Source organism: Perca flavescens, chromosome 21 (genome assembly GCF_004354835.1).
Source record: "Perca flavescens isolate YP-PL-M2 chromosome 21, PFLA_1.0, whole genome shotgun sequence".
NCBI lineage: Eukaryota > Metazoa > Chordata > Actinopteri > Perciformes > Percidae > Perca > Perca flavescens.
Window position 1 is genome coordinate 18,234,795 of NC_041351.1, and position 26,236 is coordinate 18,261,030.

At 43.2% G+C, this 26,236-nt stretch overlaps 2 protein-coding genes across 5 annotated transcripts in view; one reads left to right on the plus strand and one right to left on the minus strand.

Annotated features, from left to right (window-relative positions):
- Positions 1–72: 72 nt before the first annotated feature.
- Positions 73–3,781, plus strand: ndufaf8 (NADH:ubiquinone oxidoreductase complex assembly factor 8). Its single transcript, XM_028567608.1, has 3 exons — positions 73–386; positions 3,264–3,374; positions 3,463–3,781. The coding sequence occupies exons 1-3, from the start codon at positions 306–308 to the stop codon at positions 3,481–3,483; spliced, it is 213 nt and encodes a 70-aa protein (XP_028423409.1). The 5' UTR covers positions 73–305; the 3' UTR covers positions 3,484–3,781.
- A 39-nt stretch (positions 3,782–3,820) lies between these two features.
- The window catches only part of slc38a10 (solute carrier family 38 member 10), a 23,547-nt gene continuing 1,131 nt past the window's right edge, over positions 3,821–26,236 (minus strand). The window contains exons 3-17 of one of the 4 annotated variants that reach the window (XM_028567242.1): positions 23,002–23,119; positions 22,728–22,773; positions 22,470–22,563; positions 22,086–22,229; positions 18,995–19,119; positions 13,574–13,676; positions 13,163–13,345; positions 11,800–11,911; positions 10,642–10,748; positions 10,387–10,540; positions 8,674–8,844; positions 8,253–8,591; positions 8,055–8,141; positions 6,191–6,331; positions 3,821–6,071 (exon numbers count right to left, since the gene is read on the minus strand). In XM_028567242.1, the coding sequence (XP_028423043.1) occupies positions 4,852–6,071; positions 6,191–6,331; positions 8,055–8,141; positions 8,253–8,591; positions 8,674–8,844; positions 10,387–10,540; positions 10,642–10,748; positions 11,800–11,911; positions 13,163–13,345; positions 13,574–13,676; positions 18,995–19,119; positions 22,086–22,229; positions 22,470–22,563; positions 22,728–22,773; positions 23,002–23,119 (3,144 nt within the window). In that variant the 3' untranslated portion in view covers positions 3,821–4,851. Of the gene's footprint in view, positions 6,072–6,190; positions 6,332–8,054; positions 8,142–8,246; positions 8,592–8,673; positions 8,845–10,386; positions 10,541–10,641; positions 10,749–11,799; positions 11,912–13,162; positions 13,346–13,573; positions 13,677–18,994; positions 19,120–19,898; positions 20,024–22,085; positions 22,230–22,469; positions 22,564–22,727; positions 22,774–23,001; positions 23,120–26,236 lie in introns of all 4 variants that reach the window. The other 3 variants (XM_028567241.1, XM_028567240.1, XM_028567239.1) reach the window with 3 other exon arrangements.

A 26,236-nucleotide genomic window follows, 5' to 3' on the forward strand; every position in this document is an offset into this window, starting at 1 on the left:
GTCGAAAAACAGCGAATCAGCTCCAGGAACGCTAGAGCCAATACTTTGATTGACGGTGACATGCGCCAATTGCATTACCGAATATCCTGCTGGACGTTTAATTGATGACAGGGTCAACAATATGGCGCTATCCATGGTTTTACCTTACAGAAATGCTTCATCTGCTGCTTTATGTGTAGTTTTTTACTTAAATGCTTTACAGGTTTGCTAGTACATTTCTGAATCAGCATCGGTTCACTTCTATCTTGCTCGTCAGTTGACTTAAAAACGTTAAGAGGACCTCTGTTAACGCCCGAACAGAAACCATGTCTGGGTCGAATGCCTGGACTCGCAGTCGAGAGAGAATGAGACTTTTCCCCGAACTTTTTGCACAGTGCGCAGGAGAGGTAAGCGCTGTTGCCATGGCTTAGCAACGGGACTAGGGGAGTTGTTCTCTGCAATTTGAACGTAGACATAGTTCACATTAAGTGAAGCTAGCTGCCTATGCTACCACAAAACACAGTTTCTCGTTACTGAATAAAGGACTGCAAAATGAAATGCACTTAAAGGTCCCATGACATGGTGCTCTTTGGATTCTTTTATATAGGCCTTAGTGGTCCCCAAGTACTGTATCTGAAGTCTCTTTCCCGAAATTCAGCCTTGGTGCAGAATTACAGCCACTAGAGCGAGGCCCACAATGAGCTTTCCTTAGGATGTGCCATTTCTCTGTCTGTAGCTTTTGAGGAGGAGAGAGGGGGGCTTGACCAACTGCCACTTTGCTCGTTTGAAAGCCATGATGTCTCTCTCTCATGGGTGGGCCAAATAGAGAGCCGAAGTCCCGCCCCTTCCGGTGGACCTCATGGGACCTTAAACCTTTTCACAAGTTTAGACAGCTAGCTAACACTACGCCGACGTTTCGCTAACGTTAGTGCAACAGCGTTAGCCTAGCAGGCTAGGTAAATATTACAACTGCCTTCGGAGTTTCCTATATCTGCGTCCACGTTGTCAACATAAGACTTGTGGCGTTAGTGCTCCTTTTGTACCATAACTTTATTGAATGAAACGTTAAACTTCGCTCATACGAGATGGTTTTTATTAGTTAGTTAGTTAGCTACACACAAAGCTAACTGGCTATAGTTAGCCTGTAAGTATTTTAGCGGACATTAGCTAACGTTGCATAGCCAGCAAGCAGCTTCGGCGAGCTAACCTCGACAGCTAACACATCCATGTGTCTCCATTTAAAAACATCACTGCAGATTGACTGCTTTTAGCAGCACAGGTTGATTGTGGGCAACATGCTGTCTCGGTTAGCTCGCGGAAACTACTGCCGATTGCCGAAGTTGCTGGCTGGCTACGCAACGTTAGCGTCCCGCTAGCATACGTACAGGCTAACTATAGCCAGTTAGCTTTGTGCGTGATGTTACAAAAAAACACCTATTTCGTAGGAGCGAAGCTTAATATTTCATTCAATAAAAGTATGATACAAAAGGAGCACTAAAGCCACATGTCTTGTGTTGACAACGTGGACGCAGCTCCGAAGGCAGTTGTAATACCGGTATTTAACTAGCAGTCTAAGCTAACGCTGTTGCGCTAACGTTAGGAAACGTCGGCGTAGTGTTAGCTAGCTGTTTAAACTTATGAAAAGCCGAACAGCATCCCCGTCCAAGCTGCCTTTCACTTCCCCCCCAATATTATTATACACATAATAAAGACACATTGACTCGGTCGAGACCAAAAGCCATATTTTGCCAGATCAGTGGCAGAAACCGTGACCGGCACAGTGAACCGAGACGGGGCTTTCGCCTGTCGTCTCCCCAACGTGACGTCATGCAATGCATTGTGGGGGAAAGACAAACCCCTGTAAAATAGTAACTACTTTTTCGTGTTATATTCTGTTTTGTGATACCCAACAACATCAAATACATGAATAACAGTTTAAATGTTTATTACCAACAAGCAATTACCACAAATTCGTTAATTCGTTAAATTAAACTTGCAACATGGGCTTTAACTTGGAAAAAAAATAGTGAACGGGGAGAGGCAAATCATTTTTTGATCCCGTTTGAATTGAGCCATGGATTACAAGTATGATGTTCGTCAATTTAAAAGATAATTTTTCACCCGAAGAAAGTCTCAGTTAGCCGTAGGTTTGTCATATGACCACTTAGTTTTGTGTGAAACTGCTCCGTGAACTACATCTCCCGTCTCTCACAATACTTCACCTAGCTGGATGCTCGGCTTGCTCGCTAGCTAGCTAGCTAGCTTAGCTCTGTTCCCCAACACATGTAACGTTATCTTAACTGCTGTGTTTTATCCAGTCAAGTGTTTTCAGCAGATAAGCAAAAGAACAAGTGAGATCCTCTGCTCATTTGAGTAACGTTACAAACCGGTACGATACACACAGACATCGTAGCTTCAGCGAGACGTCATCCATGAGACGTTGAAGTGTGTAGTCTTTCTAATTACGTATTTTCACAGTCTTATACTTCAACAGTTTAACAACAAACTGAGACTTTCTTCGGTTGAAAAATAATGTTTTAAATTGACTAACCTCATATTTGTAAACCATGGCTCAATTCAAACGGGATCAAAAAATAATTATTATCTCTCCATTGACTCTCGTTCATATTTTTTCCGAATTAAGGTCCCATGGACCGGAAGTAGAAGGGCGGGACTTCGGCTCTCTTTTCTCTGGGCGGGCAAATCAGAGAAAGGGGAGGTAACCTTGCTTCTTATGAACTCATAAGGAGCAAGATTCTAGATCGGCCCATTTGAGCTTTTATTTTCTCAAAGGCAGAGCAGGATACCCAGGGCTCGATTTACACCTATCCCCATTTCTAGCCACTGGGGGACCATAGGCAGGCTGGGGGAACTCATATTAATGTTAAAAAAAACCTCATAAAGTGACATTTTCATGCCATGGGACCTTTAATTACGTTACCCCTCTATGCTACACAAACAGTAATTGGTTGAAAAAGATGAAGTAATCAATTTGCATAGGATAAGCATTTGTAAAAAAAAAAAAAAAAAAAAAAAAAAGATATAATAGCAGTAATGAAGAACACTTACAGTATACACATAATACAGTATACACATAATGTACAATATGTCCTCACTAAAGAAACTATGTAGTGAGAATTGCTAACTATGTGCTGAAACAAACAGACAGTAGAATAACTATCATTTTATGTCAATTGTTCTTGTAAATCACTAAGTCACCCACTGTCCTGGACATACAGTGGAAAAGATAACTTTCTTTTCCTTTGTCAACATGTGTGATTTAGGCAGCGACTTATGGGAGGTGTGTGGCTGCTACCACGACAGGCAGACAGGAGCTAAGGAAGGACATGTGTGCCAAGGAATTTGAAGCACTGAAGACCTGCTTCTCAAATGCAGTAAGTGAGAAAGTCAGTCGTCCTCCTGCTGGTCTCATGCTGTGGCTATAGATGGTTGGAATTCAAAAGTTTTTCTTTTTTATTACAGGCCAAGAGAAAAGCCAAATGAAAAGCCAACTGTGGTTTTGTTAAGAGTCGAAAAATTCAGTGGACCGACCTCAAAGGTGAAAAGGGAAAAAGTTCTAAGTGTTGTTCGACTTTGTGACAGCAGCATATTGTTTCATCTTGATGACAACACTTCCTCTACTTGGCACTGTGAATGGACTGAATATGTATGCGTTGAAAAATGAAGTTGAAATTGAGACTACATGTTGCAATTGAGCAAAACCATGAAATACTGCTACATTCTTTAACATGCAAGACTGAATAAAATATATACAGGGGTGAATAAAACATTCCTGATATCATCTGTCTCTATTGTCTGAACACAGACAAACAGCCATGGATGTAATGGAAATCATTTTTATTCATTATTAGCAAAATGTACAGAAATACAATGCACATAGAAAAAATAGCCTCTTGTACAAAGCAAAGGTCCAACAAAAATGTTGAGAATTTTGGATTACTAAGAAACACTACAAACTCCCTCAATATTTCCTTCCACTGTCCTCAATGTTATTTTCTCATAATTGCTGTACTCTTTGCAATAAGAGTGGAAGCAAAAAGAACACAAATGGAGGAAAAACTGCCACATTGTTTTTGATAAAACAGCAGCATATGCATTGGAAGGCACTGATAAATCAACAAGGAATAGATATTTAAGATGGAATGATTGATAACTTGTGATCTGGATCTAGCTGCTTCATTGTCCAGTTTATCAAACCTTAAGGCTACACTATGTAATCCGTAGCTCCAGCATGAGGTTGAATTCAGTTCCTTTCATTTGAAGATATAGTCAAACAACTTAATCTAAGGCACCTGAACCCACATTACATCCAATATGCGGTACATGTATGTTCAAAGAAACCTTAAACCTTAACAGATATTACAATATTTACATCTCAAAGTAACAGATACACACAAACTGAACTTTTAATAGAAAGACGGCACAGGAGAGAACACAACAGATCCTTCAGAGAGCCAAACTCCACAAAGCTGGTGAATAAAAAGGAACTTGGGTGACTCAAATACAAACATTAATACACCCTCCCTGTCTAATCACTCTATGGAATGGTATTTGCATAGATTTATATACATTTCAACAGTGACCTCTTCAAAATGGTGCTCCCTAAAGACAAAAATAAGTTAATATATACATGCACTTTGCTCTTTAATAAAGACTGCGTTATTTCCACAGTAGACCGTATCAAGAGAAACTGTCCCTCTTTGTCCACAACATTTCTGAAGGAGAGAAAGAAAGGAAGGCAACAATATCACGGTCCACAGTATTACAAGTTTCCTGCAGCTGTACAGTAGGTGTTGAACTTGCTGCCCGATCGTTGACTGAGAATCTGTGTGTGTGTGTGTGTCTGATGCTTTATTTCGTTCCCGCGTCCTCTGAGGCCTGTTTAATCTGCCGCGTGTGCACCATTGCCCCAGCCAGTAGCTGCTCCTCCAGGGCCGCGTGCAGGTCGGAGCCCCCCAGCTCCAGCAGGGGCTCCAGCCTCGGCATCCCCCTGGGCACCCCGGGCTCCTCAGGGGGCCCTCCAGCTTCTCCGGGTCCCAGTGCCCTGCGCCTCCGCCTCAGATCCATCTCTCCCTGGTCCCTGAACTTCTCGTGGGAGCCCTGGGGCTGAGCCCCGGCTTTGACGGCCCCAGCTTCCACACCTTCTCCTGGGTCCGCCTGAGCAGCAGCTTCCTCTTTGAGGTCTCGTCCTCCTTTCTTCAAAGCTTCACCGTCTTCCCTCTCAGCCCCCTGTGCAGCCTCTCTTTCTTCTACGGCTCGCTCCAGCTGGGCCAGCCTCTCCCGAGCCTCCTCCGCCTCTTTCTCTTTCTTTGCTCTCTCAAGTATTTCATTGTGTGCTTTCTGCATCTCCTGCTGATGTCTCTCTTCTGCAGCTTTCTCCTGTTTCTCCTTTAGCGCTCTCTCTTTCTCCAACTCCTCTCTTCTCTCCCTTTCTAGTCGTTCTTTTTCCACCCTGGCCTGCACTTCTTTCTCTATCTTTTCTTTCTCAACTCTCTCCTGCTCTTTGGCCAGCATTTCTTTTCTCTCTCTTTCCAGCCGTTCTTTTTCCAATCTTGCCTGCACTTCTTTCTCTATCCTCTCCTTTTCCAACTCCTGCTCCTTGGCCATCTTTTCTTTTTTCTCCCTCTCAAGCCGTTCTTTTTCCAGTCTTGCCTGAACTTCTTTCTCTATCTGTTCTTTCTTAAGATTTTCAGTTTTATCTTTTTCCTTATCTAGGCTTCTTTCTTCATCTTCAAGTTGAGCTGCCTGATCATTAGGTACAGGTTGACGCTCCTCAGGTCTTTTCTTTCTCAGTGGCACTCCCCTTGCCCCAAGCTCACTCTGCATATGGGATTCTCCTCTGAGTGCAACATGGTCATCCTCCTTGTAAGCCGCCTGAACAGCTACGACCTCGGCACCCTTATCCCCGGCCTGCACTTGATGCTGGGCCGCGGGATGAGGCTCGGCAGCTCCGGCTCCAGCTTCCTCCTTGGGCTGCTTCAGGTCTGAGTCGAGGACAGGCTCTTTGGGCTTTGCTGCTCCATCTTCCACACCCTCCTGGATGCCTTTCTCTGCCTCACCTTCAGCAGCCCCTTTTAAGTTAAAAACACTTTTGTAACATTTATTTCTTAAATTGACCACTACCACCACCTATGATACCTGTGAGCTCTGTCAAGTGTCATGCCTGCAAAAGCATTATGTGTATACCCACCAGCCGGTTGTTTCTGGTGGATTTCCTTGTGTTGCTCTTCTATGACAGCCAGTAGTTTTTCCTGCTGGTCGAGAAGTCTCTTCTGTTGCTCTTGCTGCTCCTTGATCACCTGCAGTAGCACGGCGTGGTCCAGCTGACCCTCTACAGGACAGAAACGTGGAATTCAAAAAAGGTCACAATCTGCTCCTCAGAACATTGCATTAGTTAAGGAGCTTAGTTAGACTGATGCAGGGCCAGTCTCTACATGAGAGGGGAAGGGAAGTCCGTCTCATTGATCCATTCAAACACATATCTCTAGATTGTAGCCTTAAACATCAACTGGAATGGGCAGCTGTAGACACACACAAACTATGTCAGGGGGAAAGGTGAGTGGGTGGATTCTACACGGGCCCATTATTTAGTTATTATGATAAAATGTTAATTAATATATGTACTGTGTGTATATGGAAATATCTATTAACTTGGCCCACTGAGCAGGAAATGTGAGCGACAGAACGAGATGAAGGCAAGAGGGAATTCATACCTGCAACCAGCTTTTTTATCACTGTGATAGGAGTCCAGCAGAGAGAGAAAGACAAAAGGAGGTAAAGATAGAGAGATATAGAGAGAGAGAGAGAGAGGGCAAAAGTAAACAGAACAAGAAAGTCAAAAAAAGCCAACAAAAGACGGTGGTGTATCAAGCCAGGTCAAGAAGTAGGAGAAAGAAATGGATTTGAATATCTCTGCTGTGTTTTAAACCAGTTGTACCGTCACAAATAGGCACAATAAGCAAGAACAGATCACACAGACTAGATTACATAAGATAAAACAAGCGAAATAAGGAAAGGAGAGGCAGGGGCATTAACAGCATGCAGCACATTATTTACAGTTTGTTACAATATAGCTACATCAAGAAGAAAGAAATAACAGATTTTCAATCTGTGATAGTTATTTTGTGATTTTTTTTTAATTGTTGAATTTGCTGTATTCTCTTTCTCAGTCATGTGCTGGGTTTGTGTTTCACAGGCTATAAACCCTATCCACATAAAGCTGTGGCTGCATTGCATTCTGGTCAATGGAGGCTACTGGTGTTGTTGGAGAGACTGGTATCTGCCACCTCTTTTACATGTAATTCTTGCAGTATGATTTTTGAATGTTAGTGTGTACCAACCTTAAGTTAGCAGGACAGAAACATTTTTATGCAGCTATATTTTAGATTACAGCCAGTCCATTGTATAAATTAAAAAAACAAAAAATAAATGCATCACCAAATGATACATTTGCAGTGCAACTTGTTTTAAAAGGTCCCATGACATGGTGCTCTTTGCATGCTTTTATATAGACCTTAGTTGTCCCCCAATACTGTATCTGAAGTCGCTTTCCCGAAATTCAGCCTTGGTGCAGAATTACAGCCACTAGAGCCAGTCCCACAATGAGCTTTCCTTAGGATGTGCCATTTCTGTGTCTGTAGCTATTGAGGAGGAGAGAGGGGGGGCAAGGTGGAGGGTGGGGGTGTGGCCTTGACCAACTGCTACTTTGCTCATTTGAAAGCCATGATGTCTCTCTCTCATGGGTGGGCCAAATTCTCTGGGCGGGCAAAGCAGAGAAAGGGGAGGTAACCTTGCTCCTTATGACCTCATAAGGAGGAGATTCCAGATCGGCCCATCTGAGCTTTCATTTTCTCAAAGGCAGAGCAGGATACCCAGGGCTCGGTTTACACTTATCACCATTTCTAGCTACTGGGGGACCATAGGCAGGCTGGGGGAACGCATATTAATGTTAAAAAACCTCGTGCCATGGGAAATTTAAACTTTAAACAGCTGCTAAGTAAGTGTCCTATCGTGTCTATGCCCCTGGACCCAGGAAAGTTTTCTACTCCACTCACCATCCATCTTCTCGTCTGCCGTATCTTTGCTGTCTATACCTGGAGCCTCGTCTGCAGCAGGATGGTGCTCTCCTTCAGGAAGTGGAGCTGAAGGATCACCAAATATCATCAGGTCAATGTTGCATTTACCGAGAACCGTTTTTTTCAAACCCAGCTGCCTTAAACTACAGGGATACAAAATCAGAGACTAACCCTCACGTTTCCCAGCAGCATCTGGAGCTTTGCCCGCTTTATTGACTTGTGCCACCGCAGCCTGAGGATCTTTCACAGGCTCAGGCTTCTCCACTTCCTTTGGCGGGGGGACGTCCTGCTTTTTGTCTTCATTGGACCGGACTTCACCACCACCCAAATCCACTTCCTCTTTCCCCACAACAGCCTCAGCAGGCTTCGGTTTCTCTTCAACTTTGTCGTCTTTTTTATCCGCTACCTGCACAGCGTCCCCTAAACCTGGCCCTTCATCTCTTGTGTCAACCTGGACCTTGTCATGAGGGATGGGGGGTTCGTGGCGATGGGCCTCGCCCTCTGGCACCGCGACACCTGGCAAAACAGACCAGGCAACACTAATTCTACACAGTTCAAAGTCCAGATCAAGATTCCAGCTTTGGTTCAGTTTCCTTACCGGCATCAGGGCGGTCCAATTGCACCTCTTCATCCTTCTTCCGGTCAGGCAGTTCCACTGGTCCTTTAATCTGGGGGGGCTCAGCTGGGCCCCTCTCTACAGGCTGCACCACCTGCACAGCTGGAAGCTCAGGTTTCTCAATCTCCGCTGGCTTCTTGTTTGTTGGATTGTCTACATGCAGACCCACAAGACACAATCTATTAAAACACAGACCACTGCTACTGGATATACAACATATTCCCAAGATCCTTTAGCCAAACTGTGTTCCAAATTTAAGTCCTTTAGTAATAGATTTATACAACCATAAAAAGTAGCATTTTTTTTACTTGTTTAGTACTTGCTGCTGGTGAGCTTTTTATTTGCATTTAAAGCCAATACATACAGTCAGTCTGAAAATTATGAGACACATTACTGTGATTAAACTAAGAAGCGATAAATTTGACACCTAAATTTATTCCACTATTTTCTCCTGTCTGAGAAAAGTCAAATGACTGTATTCTGGTGCATTACTATTTAACACTGGCCCTGACATGTACTCTTTATTTTACAGTTGTGTTTATTACACACATTAACTGCTGGCATTAAAATAAATTAACACCTCTGCATATCTCGCATGAACTGTGCGTACTGATGCTCTCAGCTGTAATGGATTTCAAGTTGACCATTTCTGACGAGTAGATCCACTAGGTGGCGGCAAATACTGACAATGGCAAAACTGACAATTGGTGGGCAAAGTAATTGAGCAACAGAGAGAAGAAAAGAGAAGAGAAGGATGAATTCAAATTGAAAGTGACAAACAGGTGTAAAGGTCGGACCACATGGGTGTCACCTGGAGTCAAAAACAATTCAAATCAACCGTTAATCAGAGTAATGGAAATTATCCAAATATGAAGACAAAAAGACTTTGCTGGTGTCAGTGAACAGGTTAGAAAAAGATGCCATTGAGGAACGATGGGGGTAAGGAGAAGTAGTGAAACTTAAAGCGCCATCCGTTTTCACCCTAAAACTGAGAACATTAACTCGAAAAAGGTTCCCCTCTGTCTAATCTCCATTTGTTTCGTCTGCCCCCCTCTACCCTCCCCAAACCCATATCACCCTCTCCCTTTATACAGCCAGAGCTTGCAGGCATTTTATAGCTGCCACAGGAGATATGAGGGGGGGGGGGGGAGAGACTGGGGTGTGTAGACAATGTAGTGTGGGGGGGGGCAGCAAGAGAAAAGAACAGAGGTAGATGGGTGGAGAGAAATTACTGGAGTTTGAAGGGCATCACTCTCGCTCCATCAATGTCAAGCACTCAGCGCTGCTCTCAGATATTATCAAGAGGTTATCTCCTCGCCCAGCCTGTCTGTCTGTCACTCTGTCTGTCTCCATCTTTTCTTCTCACAGAGATGAAAGAACCCCTTTCTTTTGCTGTGGCTTTGTGCTTTTGTTTTAGTCTCGCTGGCCCTTTGCCACTGGCTCACATTCTCTTTACGTTGCCGTTTCAGGGCGCTGTAGTCCACGACTTTGAAAATAAAACAAGAAATAAACCGGTGCCTTTTTGCATGAAATAATTACATGCCGCACTGCTGTCTGATCTCAGACGCTGCAGACAACCCTGGCTCCGGCCCATTGAAGTACATGTTTCCATGTCTCATTAGTAAACCACTTCCTTCTATCGTCCATCAAGTAGATAAGTGATTGCCAGCCAGAAGCCCATGTCACGATCTTTACCGTGCTGTTCAGGGAAGTCCGGTAGCGGCAGGTTGTGCTTGACAGGTGCTGGAGGAGGAGGAGCTTGGATTTTGGTGCCGGGGCTTCTAGATGAAATTGAGAGGGTGGTGAAGGTGCTGACCAGTAGGATGCCCAGACCCACGCAGAGCACTAGCTGCAGGACAGAGAGAAAGAGGAGAAGCAATGCGGGTCGGTGAATAAAACATATTTACACTGAGCAATTGATTGTGAAAGTGCCAATTCTGACTATGGAACCTGAGAAATGAAGCCATTCTTCTGGATCTTTCTGTAGATGAGAGCAGGGCATATAAAGCAGATGAGGCTGCCCATAGTGGCTCCAGTCAGACCCAGAATGGTTTCCACTAAAGAGTGAAAAACACAGGGAGATAAATGGTTGAAATAAGTAATGGATAAACATTTTTATATAATTAGCTACGTTAGACAGAAAAGGTTGGGACCCACTGCTGTAGAGCTCAGTGGGTCAAACATGGCACCAAAATTTCCAAAGTTGAGGGATTTGCGTCCTGCTGAGCTCACTGTTCCTCCCAAAGCAATTCCCCATATCCATGCTATTTATCACTAGCTCTATTCATACCTGCCTCTGCCATTCATAACCGCCACCCGCCCAGCCCCAGGCTCCAGTCCATAGCACCCTGCTCCTGGCAGCAGCGAGCCCTGGCCGGCTGGGCGTCGGGCCTAGAAACCCATCGTTCATCCAGAGGACGGACACCATATTGTCTGCCTCAGATTTAGTGTCCATTCTCCCCAGGGTCCTTACCTCCCTTCTCCTCGTCTATTAGTCTGATTAGATACACAATGAGCCAGCCAAACCCGCTCTCTCTCTCGGTCTCTGTGTGTGTGTGTGTGTGTGTGTGTGTGTGTGTGTGTGTGTGTGTGTGTGTGTGTGTGTGTGTGTGTGTGTGTGTGTGTGTGTGTGTGTCCACCTAATCAAAAGTTTAACAAACAGCCACCATATAAAATGATGAATAAAACATAAACTCATTCTAACCTTTACATCCCCACCATTTTGGAGCCGTTTGTGAGTGGGACGGAAAGACTCAAAGAACCGGACAGAGAGCCGATATTGGTGTGTACATGTAATTGTGTGTGTGTGTGTGTGTGTGTGTGTGTGTGAGAGAGAGACAGACAGAGTCTGAGAGAATAATAGCCCCATCTTCCTGTCTGCCAGTCTAAAAAGGAGATAAAAGTTAGAGCCCTGATTTAAGGACTGTGTTAGAGTGTGACAGTCACTGGCTCGTAAAGTCACATTCGTCGTAAAGCTCCCAGGCTACTCCGCCCACATAAAGGAACACATGCACCTTAAAGACCGCCACACACAAACACACACACACACACACACGCACACACACACTCTTCAGGTCATGCCTGATTGTTCACACACACAGGATGTACCGTTGGGGATGAGAATGCCTCCCAGCATAGTGCCAAACACAATGCAGAGGGTGATCATCTTGAAGCGCAGAGGAGGCATGTATCCCCCGGCAGCAAACGTCCCATCCTTCTGCTGTAAGATGTAAAACAGAGAGTGAGATGAGAGGGACAGACAAAAAGACAAAACAAATGAATAAAATCTCACAAATCTCAAACGTACAATTAAATTTTCTTTTATGAGGGTACAATTAGATTTTTGTTCCTTGGGTAGGTTGTTAGCATTCCCACTACATTCAGTGAAGTGTTGTGGACACACCAATCCTTGTGCGCAATATTGCCTTTTTCTTCTCATCATATTGCCAGTACTAGTGGTCTGGTTTTCACCAAAAAAACAAACAGGGCTTTCTCTTTCCCTGGCAGAGCCAACAGAACAAATCTTCAATATTGTATATATTTTCTAAACCACAAAAAGAATTGTGTGTCACAGGATTTTTACAAGTCAGATGTGTTCATGTGCCTGGAATGTCTAGATACGATTTCAATTAACGTCACAGTTGAGTTCCTCAGAAGGTGTTTCCAGCGGGCTCTGTTAACATGGAGCAACATCTTTGTTTTTATTTATTGTCAAACTGCATTACATAGAGCATGGGAGTGCCACTTCCACAATAATAAGGCAGCAAGTTACACTGTGTATTATCTAATGATTAATCTACTTTAAAGTAACGAGAACAAAGCTAAACAAGGATTTATAGTATCCAGCCAACACATACCAGAAGGGGGGGGGATGTTTTATGCTTCTGCGTTAAATCGACGCCGTTGCTACGTACATAGGTATGTGGAGATACCGACCCTACGCCAGACCCTACGTCGTAGCCTGATGTGCACCCTTTCAAGTAATTTAAGTCGCGGTGACGCACGTCTCTCTGCCGTGCCTTGGTAGTGTTGCATTTCCCCTGACCCATTTCCTGGTTCTCCTTTTCCATAAACTACATGAAATCAAGGAGAGGGTTCACTTTTCATGCTACAGATTTCTGACCGTGGTCAGAAAGCACAGTCTCCCACTATGCCTTTCTAGAGTCTTTGCTCTGAAGCAAATCACCATCACTCTCTCACTTGCTGTCCCACACACTTCCGCGCACGCACGCAAACTGGCCCTGCCATTCTCTTAAAGAGATGCATACACAAATGTACAAATGTCAACTTCAGGTCACTTAGGTAGGCTATGGCGAAAGCTCTGCATGGAGCCTCCGCAGAACCAAAAATCAGCCTTTCCACACATCACACACTAACATTGGTTACAATTGGTATCCAAACCTTTAAACCATAACCATTCACAGCTATTATTATTATTATTAGTAGTAGTTGTAGTAGTATTTAGGTTAACCTGCTGCTCAAAAAGCATGGTGTTGATGGCCTGGCGGCAGGGCAGGATCATCATGGGGAATCCGACGGCCACAGACATCATAAAGCCCACGCGAATCATCTCAGTCACAAGGTTGGATGGGAAGTTCATCAGCACGTTGCCTGCGATGTTATCAGTGAAACTGACGTAGCCAAAGAAACCCACCTGGTTCAGAGAGAGGCGGAGTGAACCAAATACAGAGTCGGGAGGAAAGCACAAAGAGGGAGACATAAATATGTAGAACACTGAGTCATTAAAAATGGTAACTGACAGCATTCAATAGCTTTTTAGGCACTGATTTGAAGAGGTTTGTCATGCCATGTAGCAGCAGTGACTGTGGCAAATGTAACCAGTGTAAATGGCGGTGGCGCGTGAAAGTGTGTTTCCACTCACAGTGATGTAGAAGATGGTGACTACGTTGAGGGAAGAGGTGAAGATGGTGCTCATGCGTTTGACGGACGGCTCGTCCAGGCTGTCGTAGGTCGGCAGCACCTGTCTGTGAGAGACAAGCAGCCCAACAACAACAAACTCTGCATGCTGCGTGACACAAGACCACACTGGTACTGCTCTCGTGCATTTATGTGCTGTCCGGATTATCACATATGCAACTTTTAGCTATCGGATGTGGCACTCCTAAGTCTGGCAGAGAGTCAGGGAAAGTAGACCCGTGAATGTTACACGAATCAGCTTCTTTTCTTTTATTCTCAAACAGCTGACAACATGCAACATATGACAGTCAAGATATCTTAAATAATTTGATAGTGGAAACTGCTCTGTAGATTTATTTAATGTGCAGCAATATGGAGGCCCATTTGTGCCACTCAATAACCAAATGATGCATGTCTTTTCTCATTTTCTTGTGATTGCTTATTAAGTCCATTTGAGTGTTAAAGGGGTGATAGAATGATTATATAGGGTATTTCACACTGTTCCTTATGGTCTCCTAATGGGGTATATAACAATGGTTGGGCTGAAAATGACCTGGTTGATATTTTATTGGCCCTTATGCATCCCTGTGTTTTGGCCCTATTTGTAACAAGAGCTTTTCTTCCAAATATGGTATGCTCATGAATATTTAGATGAGCTGCGTGCTGATTGGTTGAGCAAATTGCCATATACACATTAGAGACGCGCGCTGATTGGTTGAGCGAATCTCCAACCTGCGGGCTGCGGTAAGAGATTGCGGGCGTAACAAGCTGACCACACTCTCAGTCACTCACCGGCCGGCCGGTAGCAGGAAGAGGGGATGGAGAACAGCGAGCTGCAGGCCCTGGAGCTCTGTCAGGGCAGCGGCGTGTGGTAGTCCAGTCACCCAGAGAAGGGTAAGTTTGTGCGGGTATTGAGCACCGGGACGCCGGCCGAGCTCAATCGAGCTTACAGCAGACCGGGGTCTGTGACGGAGGACAGGCAGGGCGGCGATGTAGCAACCCAGGCAGCACCGGCCGCTGAACTCCAATTTTCGTAAAATGGCCCATATTGGAGCTTTACATAGTTGATTTCTTGCATAAAAAAAGTTTCAGAAGTGAATTTTGTAATGGAATAGCAAGATCTGCCTGACCTAGGTTCAGAAGACTACCTGATCTCAGGTCAGTTGTGTAGCCTATGTAAATGTTGGGGCGTGACCGTTCTCTTAATACACCCATGGGCGTGACAAAGGTACAGGTCTTGGGAGGTTGACGTCAACTTCCAGCTTTGTTGAGATTCGCCCGTTTTCAGCGGCAGTTTCAAAATATGAGATTTTCATAGTAAAAGGGGTGTCAATGGGATTTTGAGCTTATATGTATGTCCTACTTACCCACCAAACTGTCATTATTCAACTATGACTAAATCGGTTTTGCATTCTATCACCCCTTTAACAGATTTCTGGTTTCCCAGATGTAACTTTGCAGATTATCTGTTTGTTAATGAATTAGGGCTGCAACAACAAATTGATAAAATCGATAAAATTCAATAAACTAAAAAAGTTGGCAACGAATTTAATTATCGATTCGTTGTGTCGCGCAACTATTACGCCACCTAGTCGCGGAGATAAAAAACAAATTGAGTTGAGCGCTGAGAGGAGCAGCGCGGAGCGAAAGAAAAGAAAAAAAGAGCAGAGCGGGGGTAGAGGAAATACGGAGAAAGACCGGAGAGACCCGTAACGTTGTTCTGAAACACTCGGCGGAGGCAGAGAAATCAGTACGACCCAAGTCATCCAAGGTGTGGGAGCATTTCACACTAAATAAATCAAAAACGTGTTAATTGCAAGATAAACAAAAGCAACACGGCATTGCACGGGCGCACCACGGTGATGAGTCAGCACCTAAAACGTAAACATGTTGGAGTCCTTGATGAGGAGGAAGAGAGTTCAACAGCAGGGTAAAGTCACTACACTATCCTACTTCTGTTCCGTTCTGAAGTGAGCTCTTCTGGTGCTGCTGTTTACTCGTTATCCAGCTGACTAGCATGACAAGCTAGCGTTAGCTCGGTAATAACAGTAATAAAGCAGGGGTGGTATAGTTTGCAAGACTAAAGACACGGTTTTATTCACTCGCCTTTTTTGGCCCATTAATTTTTCAATCTGTTGTCATGTATATATTATGTGCTTTGTCCCATATCAGTTATTGTTGACAAATATATTAGTGTGTGGTGTATAAATGAACTTAACTTGCACTTAATACAATGATGGTAATAATTTAATGAATAAGTGTGTGTGTGTGTGTGTGTGTCTTTCTGTCTGTCTGTCTGTATCTGCTATTTGGGTTACTTACCTTTACACAACTATTAACTAAAACAACATGTATGTATGTATTGAGTTGATGTAAAGTAATGCTTTTTTTTTTTATCCAATTTGATTAATCGAAAAAAGAATCGACAGATTAATCGATTATTAAAATAATTGTTAGTTGTAGCCCTATAATGAATATAGTTCACTACCAACTTGATCTAAAATAATCTCTTTACAAGTCAAACAAGCAAATAAATGTAGTTACAGCTTGCTTAAATATTGTGAAATATGTTTTGAGATAATAAGACATCACAGTGGCTTAAAGCTATAGTGTGTAGTTTCTGCCGCCCCCATGAGGAATTCTAAGTAATGACAACAACACTGTTGGCGTGTCCACATGATACAAGCCCTTTTGTGACCGCACACCCTTTTCCTCGAGCATCCAGCAATTGTTTAACCAAAGTACATTGATTGAATCATAAAGTGATGGATTTGTCCCCTGATTTAGCAATTGATTAGTTGATTATTATAAACCCATACCGCCAGATGTAATTTAGGCGCTTGTAAGTCCGGACGTAAAGCATAAGCAAGAACCTCTGACACGCACATAAATGCAACAAGTTTCTCAGCATGTGGAATTTTGTTTACATATTATGAATTTAATGCAAATACTAAATTTACTAACAATTTGTGTTTAGAAATGTTTTAATTGCAGTAGATGGAAGTAATGTCATGGCAGTGGGGGTGAAGCATGTATGAAGTGTACGAGTGCGGGTGTGTTTGTGTGTGTGTGTGTGTGTGTGTGTGTGTGTGTGTGTGTGTGTGTGTGTGTGTGTGTGTGTGTGTGTGTGTGTGTGTGTGTGTGTGTGTGTGTGTGTGTGTGTGTGTGTGTGAGAGAGAGACACACACACACACACACAGAATGGATGACAGTAGCCAAGGCAGGTTGAAGTTGCACCTGAGTCTATCGGTCTGTCTGTCTGTCTGTCTGTCTGTCTACCCAGGTATCCGTCTCCCTCTGTCATGCTCTGTTCTGTGCTTTAAGAGAGCGTGGCTGCTTGGAGGGAACCGTCGGCATATTAACCCGTGAATTTACAGTCTTTATATAAAACAGCGATTGCCTGGCAGGTTTTAGAGCATTATAAACTTTTCTGGCAGATTCTTTGTGCTCGCTTCCTCTCGTCCTCCCTCTTCTTTCTTTCTTTCTTTCTTTCTTTCTTTCTTTCTTTCTTTCTTTCTTTCTTTCTTTCTATATCTTTCTTTCACACGCTCTGGTTTTATGAGCAAGCACTGTCCCGTGGCGCTTTTTCTTGACGCTTGTTTAATCCGCAAACCAGTAAATCTCATAGCCAAGGTTAAAGAAAACGTATTGTAAGTGGGGAGCTAAAGCATCTAATGGTCACTCAATAGTCCTTACTCAGAGGATATGTGTTTTTGCATTAACACTGTTCTTAAATGGAGGAAATATGAAGGAGAAGGTCTTCAAAGCCAATGTGGGGAAGTGTGTGTGTGTGTGTGTGTGTGTGTGTGTGTGGGAGGGCTTGAGTGTGTGCTGCAGATAATATCATTAACTTGGAGTTCAATGCATGCTGGCAGTAGCATCACAGAGGGACATTTTTCGCCGCACGTTTTTCTTATGTCCCTCTATTATGAGCTAACGGCTCCTCGCTATTCAAATGTGCAGCCAAAAAACAACGGGGCCAGCTCCCATCCCGTCATAATGGTGATGTTAAGTAATGTTTTAGCTGAAAGTAAACACATTTCATGAATGTAATAAAAATCCAATGTGCTGAGAGCTGTTTAATCAGCCTGTGAATACATCAGTGTGTGTCTGTAAGATGGCGACAGTCCAATGTGTTGATTAGTGGTTTGGCTTTAGCTGCCTGCCGCCGAACGGAGCGCCTGCCTCGCTCGGCCTGACCACAGGCCAAGAAATCCCCCTGCCAAATATCACTCAGCGCTGCTAGTGGGAAACGACGCACAAAACACACATGCATAAACACACACAAGTGCACGCTTTCTTCTTCTTCTAACGTGCGCACACCTCGCTCGCTAATAAACACGCCCGCCGTACCATAATGTTATGTTGGCTTTGTGCAATTACATTAATTAAAGTCTCGTTCCAGTCTCAAGGCGACGGTCACCCACTCCTGCCACTTACCTCACTCTCTGTCACACAAACAAACCCATACCGCAGCACCACCCAAACATCTGGCCCCTAATGACCTCACCATAACACCCTCTACATCCTTCCCCAGCGCTGCCTTCAAATGACAGATAAGACTTCGTACACCCAGGTCCCACTAGACCTTTGCACGTTACCCATCGCCTGCTCAACTAATGGCAAACCCAGAGCAAGCGCTAAAGCGTAGTGGACAGGACAATAGAGGCAGTGACAGAGCATGCAGATGGGGGAGGGGGTGGGGATGGAGAAATCAATGTATACGGTGAGTCAGAGAAGCTCTGATTAAAGTGTAAGAAGTGAAATGTAGTGGTTTGATCTCTGCAGTCACTGCAGGGAAAGTTAATGCAATGCGAAGATTGCCGTGAAAACCCTCTTTACTGTCTGGCCATCATTTTGTTGTCGTGACATTTAAAAGTCACACACAACTGTTTTGCAACAAATGTTTGCTTTCCGTAACTGCCAAATTGACTTGTATTTTGTTAGAATCACAATCAGAATCAACTAAAGCCTCAGGTTAACGCTAGAGAGGGCAGGCCTAATGGTGGAGCAGATTTGGACGAGCTGCCTGTGAAAAGCAGCTTAGCAAAAATGAGTAGCTTTGCTCTGCAACTACGAATCCCTCAACAACCACCTCATCTCCACCACAAATGTGTGCATCTCTCTGGCTTAAAAGGAATGATGCAAGTTCACATGCCGTAATTATGAGGTTTGCTCAATTTCACATGCAGCAATGAAAGATTCAATTCACTGTGCCGCTGCAGGAGTTAGACAGTGGAAAAGCACACGGTTGAGCCATCTAGCCACCACATGATTTTAGGACTTCTGTCAGATTTTCCATATTCTGAAGCTTGTTTGGAGTCTTGTTTGACGTTAGTGTCATTACATGGTCCTTTGCGGGCGGAGGGGCGGCAAAAGTACTTACGACTGACAGGCGAAGGCCATCCCACAGATGGGGAGACAGCGAAACACACCCTCCCAGCGCACCACATTGACCTGCCCTAGCCACCAGTCGCTGAGCAGCCCGTGTTTGAACGAGGACAGCACCATCTGAGGGGAAGGAGGGGGAGGGGGGCGGGGTTACGGCCTGAACCAAATGAAGACAAGTGGGGGAAGAGCACGAAGAAGGAGGAGGGGGGGGCTGCACCCATGCTGACGGCTCAGACAGATAATGAAAGTAATCAATGAGGAGAGAAAATCAGAGAAAACGAAGAAAGGGACACAAAGAGACATGACAAGAAACCCCATACTGAACAAAAAACCTGTCGTAGCTGAAAAAAAAAAATGGAGTAATGAAGGAGATATGTGATGAATGAAAGTGAAATCATAAATTTGATCAAAATAAAAGGCTCATGAAAAGGGTAATCTAGAAAAAAAACGGCCCCACAGGTTTTTGATCAGCATGTGTCTCTTATGTCTTTCTCCTTTTATTACCTGATAAAGTCCCAAAGGACAGCAGAACCCTCCATAACCCTTCAGGGTCCCACATCCACACCCAGGCTGCCCATCCTGGGTGTGGGGCGGTAGCAGAAGGGCAGCAAAGATGAAACTTTCACTTCAGTAGGTTACACTTCTCTGCCTTACTACTACTGCCACCAAACAAACACACACACATACATAATAGGCACACTCACAGAGCTGAAATAGCTCAGACCAAACCCAAATTAAAAGGTGAAAAATGGGGATGACTGAGAGGAGTAGGTGGAAGATTCAGGTAGGTTGGAGTGGGGGTTTAAAGATGCAGGGGAAAACATCTGGCTTCCATCATTCCCCCCACAACTGCCCTTACGGTGGTGTTAAATCAGGGGTGGTTTCCGTGGTTTACTTACGGGTGACAGCAGAAGGTTGTGGCGATAATAGGCAGGCACTGAATGACGCCCTTGAAGCGCCACAGGTGAACCCGCTCCACCCAGGAGCCAGAGATTATGCCATAGCGCAGAGACGACAACACTATCTACAGCAACAGCAGCAGAAACAGCAGTGGGACAGAGGGGAGCAAACAAAGGCAGTGCAGAGGAGGTAGTCGAGGAGAGTGAGGGATAGCAGAAGAACACGAGGGAAAAAGGAGGAGGACAAAAGAAGTAAAGTGGTGCAAATGAGAGAGAGTGAGGAGAAACGTAGGGTAGGATGAAAGGAGGGAAGCAAAGGAGATACATCACTGTTAGAGGGTTAGGGGTCTGGACTGGGCCGGGCCTGGATCTAAAGCCAGACACACACACACACACACACACACACACACACACCACTGCTCCGGGTTATCGCCATGCAATGGAACTAAACGTCACATCACACAAAGGAGACTGTAAACAGCGGTGTCTGTGGAAGCAGCGACACGGGTCAGGAAAACAGAACCACACACAAACTCTGTGTGCATTTAAAGAGTAAAATGAGATGAGTCACACCAGCCAGGAAACTTCTGCTGGACCGTCACTGGAGTCAAACTTTTTAGTACGTTGCACCTCTGAATACACTCCAACCTATGAAGCAACACTCCATCAGAGCTGTGTGCTCAGTGCTGCTTAGCGTTAACAGTGGAGCACTGAATGTCCTAATGGGAAGTCGTACCAGTTGCTACTTTAGTGGCATAGGAGTGCAGTGCTGTGGGTCCTCTTTGAGCAAATATTGACAGTAAGTATTTTAATAGATGTTAATGGGGCCCAAACTGTGCTTCATGCTGTACTGATGGCTGATTAGACTGGACTGTTCACATGAAAACATGTGTAATTCTCTGCTGAGTTTTCACTAGTACTGAAACCACTGGTCCATTAACTGGTAGCAGTGTAATATCTTAAATGACAGTTATTTGATGACGTCACCGAGGTATCTAGGAAATTGTGATCAACATTTTCTAACATTTAATAGACTTTAGAGTAATCAGCCTAGAGTTACTTCAATTAATTAAAAGAAATTCAAGATAATCGATTAAGTAGAAGTTAATCGATCATGAAAAGATATGGTTAGTTGCAGCCCTAGTTTACACTATACAGTAGATGTTTTCACCTTGCAAAGAAATCTGAAATGCAACAGGTTGTAAAGGGGTAGACAACTGTTTTAAACAGTCCCCTGCTAGGACATCACTGATTGGAGTGTAGCCAGAAGCGTAACATGATTGAAATGTTTCAAAGAAATTCACAACCCCAACACCATCAAAAGGTTGAGTTAAGGCATCATGGCTAACAATGCGACTTCAACCTTGAACATTCTAATTTTTTTCCAGGTTCCTGAAGGAATTATTTCCAAATAACCATAAAGGTTAGTATTAACATTAGAAATATTACAGCAGCTATAGTGGTTTTAACTCAATGCTGATTGAATGGGGCAGAAAGGTATTTACAAATAGCAATGTTGTACTGACTTTCCAATATAAATAAGTCTGAGATATATCAAATGCATTGGACATATTTATATCTGGCAACAAATCTTTGCGATTTAGTGGAGTTAATGTGATGTGACCTCCATTTACTTTGCACTTACAGTGCTTAAAATGCCTCTAGTGGCCATTTCCAAGTGGTGTCTCCTTCCCAGGGGAGAGCCTTTGTTTCAGCCTATAAAGAGCAGTGCAGCAATTGTTTTCTGCCGGATGTGATTTAGTGTGAATTTGCTCTTTCAAAAAGAGGAGCAAGACAATATTGTGTCGGTAAGAAGGACATAGTTCTGTACAATGGAGCAAAAAAGGAGGAATTAAGACAGAACACAGTGAAATTCAAACGAAACAGACATTCATCTGAAAATGATTCTGAAAATGAGGTAAGTTAGAACAGACAGCAAGGTCAATGAACAAGTTATAAATGCATCTTTAGTATTTATATGTACTATGTCTGTGGGGAAGAAGACTACAATAAAGAGCATGTTGGTTTCAAAATCAACTCTGGTACTGGAACATAAAAACCCACCAACAAAATCCCAGGAATCATCAGTCTAAACAAAAGCAATATTCAAAAGGCTGTTAAAAAAAAAAAAAAAAAAAAAAACCTGTCCTCCATAAGCAATGCCAGTCTGTGTGTTGCTGGGCTCACCGTGAACATGAAGAGGGTGTAGAACATGAGCGCCATAGCAGAGAAGGACTGGATGGAGGACATCATGTTCCTCTGCAGACTCAGAGGGAGGACGATGAACAGAGACACGGCGATCAGCAGCAGCACGCGGAAACTGCCAGTCACCTTTAGAGGAGCGGGACATGATAATACAACATCGTTTCTCCAGAACTGATTCACAGACTCGATTCGACCAATTGATAGTTTGTCCATTTACCTCTTCTTATTCCAACATTTACTATAGCGATTAGCTGGTTTGGTTGCTTACGAGTAAAGTTAAGGGGAACTCAGAAGGGAGCTCTGGATATGAAACACATGCTCAAAAGATTGAGAGATGAATTTATGAAGCAAATAATGATCTCAAACCTGTAAACCTAACATCTGAGCGAAGAAACTTGAGCCCAGATCAGCTATCACGACGTAGAAAGCAATACAGGTCCCCAACATCAAACCGATCATACTGCAGGGAAAGAGAGAGATGGGACAGGGGGAAATCAACATTTATTATTATTTTTTTTTTTTTTATACGTCCATGATAATTATATAGGGGAAAAAGGTTTTCAAGTCATAATATACACTTTAAATACAGCATAATGTGCATAGTGAATTACTAATAAGACTTGCCTCATCTCCACCACTGTTTTTCCTGGTTTCCCGTAAGCATGGAAGGCTGCAGAGAACGGAGTGACGTCAGCGTGCGAACAACATGTGGACAAACAGATGGCAGTGTCGGGAAAAATCATTGGGGGTAGTGATGTGGTTTTCTGGAATTGAAGCTTAAGTTTCCGTTGCGGACACCTTTTTAAAATCGGTCTACTTCGGTCACGATGGCTGTTGTTGCCACTGCAAACTGTCAGCGACAAACGCAACAATGTCAATCATTACGGTTTAAACTCACCCAATCCTGCATATGTCCTTCTTTTGGTGCTGCTCGCCGTGTTGACCAGGAACATGCAAGACTTGTGGGTCATCCACGAACAGAAGAACAGCAGGAGAGTTCCCAGCACTATCCCACACTGTAAGAGGACAGAGGGACACTTCAACACAGAACACATACACAAGAGTTGTCCCAAAATCTCGGCATATTACTGAAATACTAAATGCTTCATCATGTCTTCTATCACATCATACAAGCATAAATAATTACATGAGTGTGTCTTAATGCCCTGGCTAGGATTCAAACTGGTAGTAAACTATCTTGATTACATGCAGTCCTTAAAATTCATTACACCAGTCCGAGGAGGAAACACATTGTCCAGTTTTATGTTCAGTAGATGGATAGCTTATCTATGTACAGGATATCCATAACATAAAATATTGAGAAATGACAATTTTTATCCACACACACAAGTGTTTTACAAATCAATATAGGAATTCAGGAACAGAACAATTAGCTTTCAGAGAGTGTGTGATAAAACAACGGTATGCTACCTTTAAGAAGGCTACTTTTGATTGCCTTTTGTCTGAGAGGTGTATTTGTTTTTATAAGTGAAAGGGAGTTCAAGGGTCCAATAAAATATGTCATGCTGGGGAACATTTGGCATTTTAAAGAAGTGCCACCCCCACCTCGTATCTTCTTTAGATCCTTCCATGCAGAAAGACCTACAAATACTGTACAAATGTTGAACTTGCTTAGTACCTGTACCCTAATAACAAACAGAAGCAGGAAGCAGGCTGAAATGCTCCAAAGAAAATAGTTTCCTGAGTTCATACTGTGATGACTGATATATCATAATTTCCTTTGGTGATGACAATGATACTTTATGTATTCCTGGCTTTACCCTGTTGCACAGGGATGTTGGAGGGTAAGGCCCTGCTGCTCTACAGTATCTTGCCAAAAAGGTACTTCAGCAAAGCTTTTGCAAACACAGAGGGGCTGAACCAAGTTTGGTAAGACAAAGGGTGTTTAAATGATTTAATGGGGAGAGTGAAAAGACTCCTGCTGCAGTTGAGAGGCTGTTTATGTTCAACCAAGCATCCATTGATCTGATGAGGAAGTTGCTCGGCTATAAAAAGCAACCCTGTCATTCATTACAGTTTTTTTCGATTGCTAAACTACAGCGGGCACAACTGAAGCCACATGTGAAAAAACTCTAACTACAGTCTGCACAGCAGTAGTTCATGTGGACCAAACTCTAGTTTGTTACTAGTTACTAGTTCGTTTTTCATTGCTTGAACACAGTTTTCAAAACTCTACACACTTATCCCATCACTTTAACCACAACACTGTAGATTTACAGCACTTTGTTCAAATGCTAACACACTGCTGTCAAAACTGTTAACCACACATTCAAAACAGAACAGATTTCGGTCTGGTGCCTATCAAACACTGCTGATTGGAATTTCAGCTGAAAGCCTAAGCAGGTGTCTTGTTTTAGACTAGTTATGGTGCGTTCTTTTTGTATTGTAATCGCGACTAGTAGTTTGAGCGTGACGTCACATCCATGTAGAAAAACGAATAACCACGGGTTGTTGCGTTCTTTTTGTCACACAATACTACGAGTCGGAGAAAAGATGGATTTTTGTAACATTAAGGATTCTATTCACCCAGTTATTGACAATATTACACAAATATATTTCACAGTTTGATACATGAAAATTATGTTTTGATTAACTTTAGGCTACTGCTCTGCTTTCTGCTCAAGGCTCAGCCTAAAGCCATTGTTGTCATATAGCAACCGAGCGTCTCTAGCCAAATTCAGCTGCACAAGCTACAAAATAACTAATTTGGCGGTATTTAACTCATAATAAGACTGTAGCAACATGCCTATAGGTAGCAGTATACAGTGCTATGTGTACGACTTCTTCATTTGGTTACAACGACAAAAGTGCTTAAAATTGTAGAAAACCACAATGTTTACTACGTGTGATGCACGACGTAGCCATCTTTGAAAGTGAACTTGGGGTCCTCTGAGTTCAGACGACTTGACGAGTCGTATATACGACCTCGGTGGCGTTCTTTTTGCAACTTCCGGTTCGTAATTCCGCAAAACGACTCTTAAATCGACTTCGGTGGACAAAAAGAACGCACCATTAGTGAACACATACAGTATTTATACAGAGAAAGCTCAGAAAGCCTTTTTTGTATACAAACACCAAATAAGAATGAAACAATTATACACTGTACCGTTTGAGAGAAACAGGTAAAAGAGCAAAGATACCAATATGTCCAGGTAAGATGTCTGAGGTTATGTACACAGCTATACCATTTTTTTTTTTTTTTTTTTTTTTAAAAACACTATCTTTACAATAGTAAAACTGCGTTCTTACTGTTTTTCAGAAAGTAATGGAGGTGAAAGCAATATAAATACCACACTCATTTGTATTTAGAGATGATGCAGACATCCAATGTGATGAAGAAAACTTGCCACATGATGCTGGAGAGAGGCAGGATTAGTCACACTATTCTTTGTTACTGTTATGTACCTTTAGTTTTTTCCAGTAATTCCATAAATTACAGAGACAAAATACTATATTGAAGCAAACTGCTGATTTTTATTCCTTCTTGTTTACCTTACGTACACATTGGTATATTATAAAATCTATATATTTTCTTTAAATAAACTATTGAGTAGTGTGAAGTCACTTCAATTGTTCAAACTGTAAAGATGAGAAAGTTTGTAATTTGTGTATTGGTGTTTGACGCTAGTGCTTTTACCCTCAGTGTGTTCTGAGTGACAGTGTGTGTTATCTCAGTGAGGCTTGTTCAGTGTTTGGCTGCACTGAGCCTGTTTTGAGACGTGTGACGAGTTATGTTGCTTGGAATGCAGGTGATGTGAACTGTTTAGTTCAGGTGACTGCTGGTAGTGCAGACTGTAGTTTGAGTTTTGCACATGTGGCTTCAGTTGTGCCCAGTGTCGTTTAGAAAACTGTCAAGTAAATGTCCCATCCCACTGATGTCCTCGTACAATGACAAAACAAAACACACAGAGGCCAAAATGAAGCACACTCTCACAATTGGCTGGCGGTTTAGGGGGTCATGTGATGCTGTTGAATGAATGTTGTTATGCTAAAAGGCTGTAAAAAATTCATTCTCAATTCACCACTCCAAACTACAACTGACTGCAAATAACATTATTTTGACAAGCTGAAGCTTGTTAATTTGTACTTGATGTGTGACAACTTGACAGGAG

What these genes read in the sequence shown, in the direction of transcription:
- ndufaf8 (XM_028567608.1), top strand. Translation starts at nt 306, where the DNA reads ATGTCTGGGTCGAATGCCTGGACTCGCAGTCGAGAGAGAATGAGACTT. An exon ending in TTGCACAGTGCGCAGGAGAG is followed by an intron (nt 387 to 3,263) that starts GTAAGCGCTGTT and finishes TGTGTGATTTAG; the next exon opens with GCAGCGACTTATGGGAGGTG. An exon ending in AGACCTGCTTCTCAAATGCA is followed by an intron (nt 3,375 to 3,462) that starts GTAAGTGAGAAA and finishes TTTTTATTACAG; the next exon opens with GCCAAGAGAAAAGCCAAATG.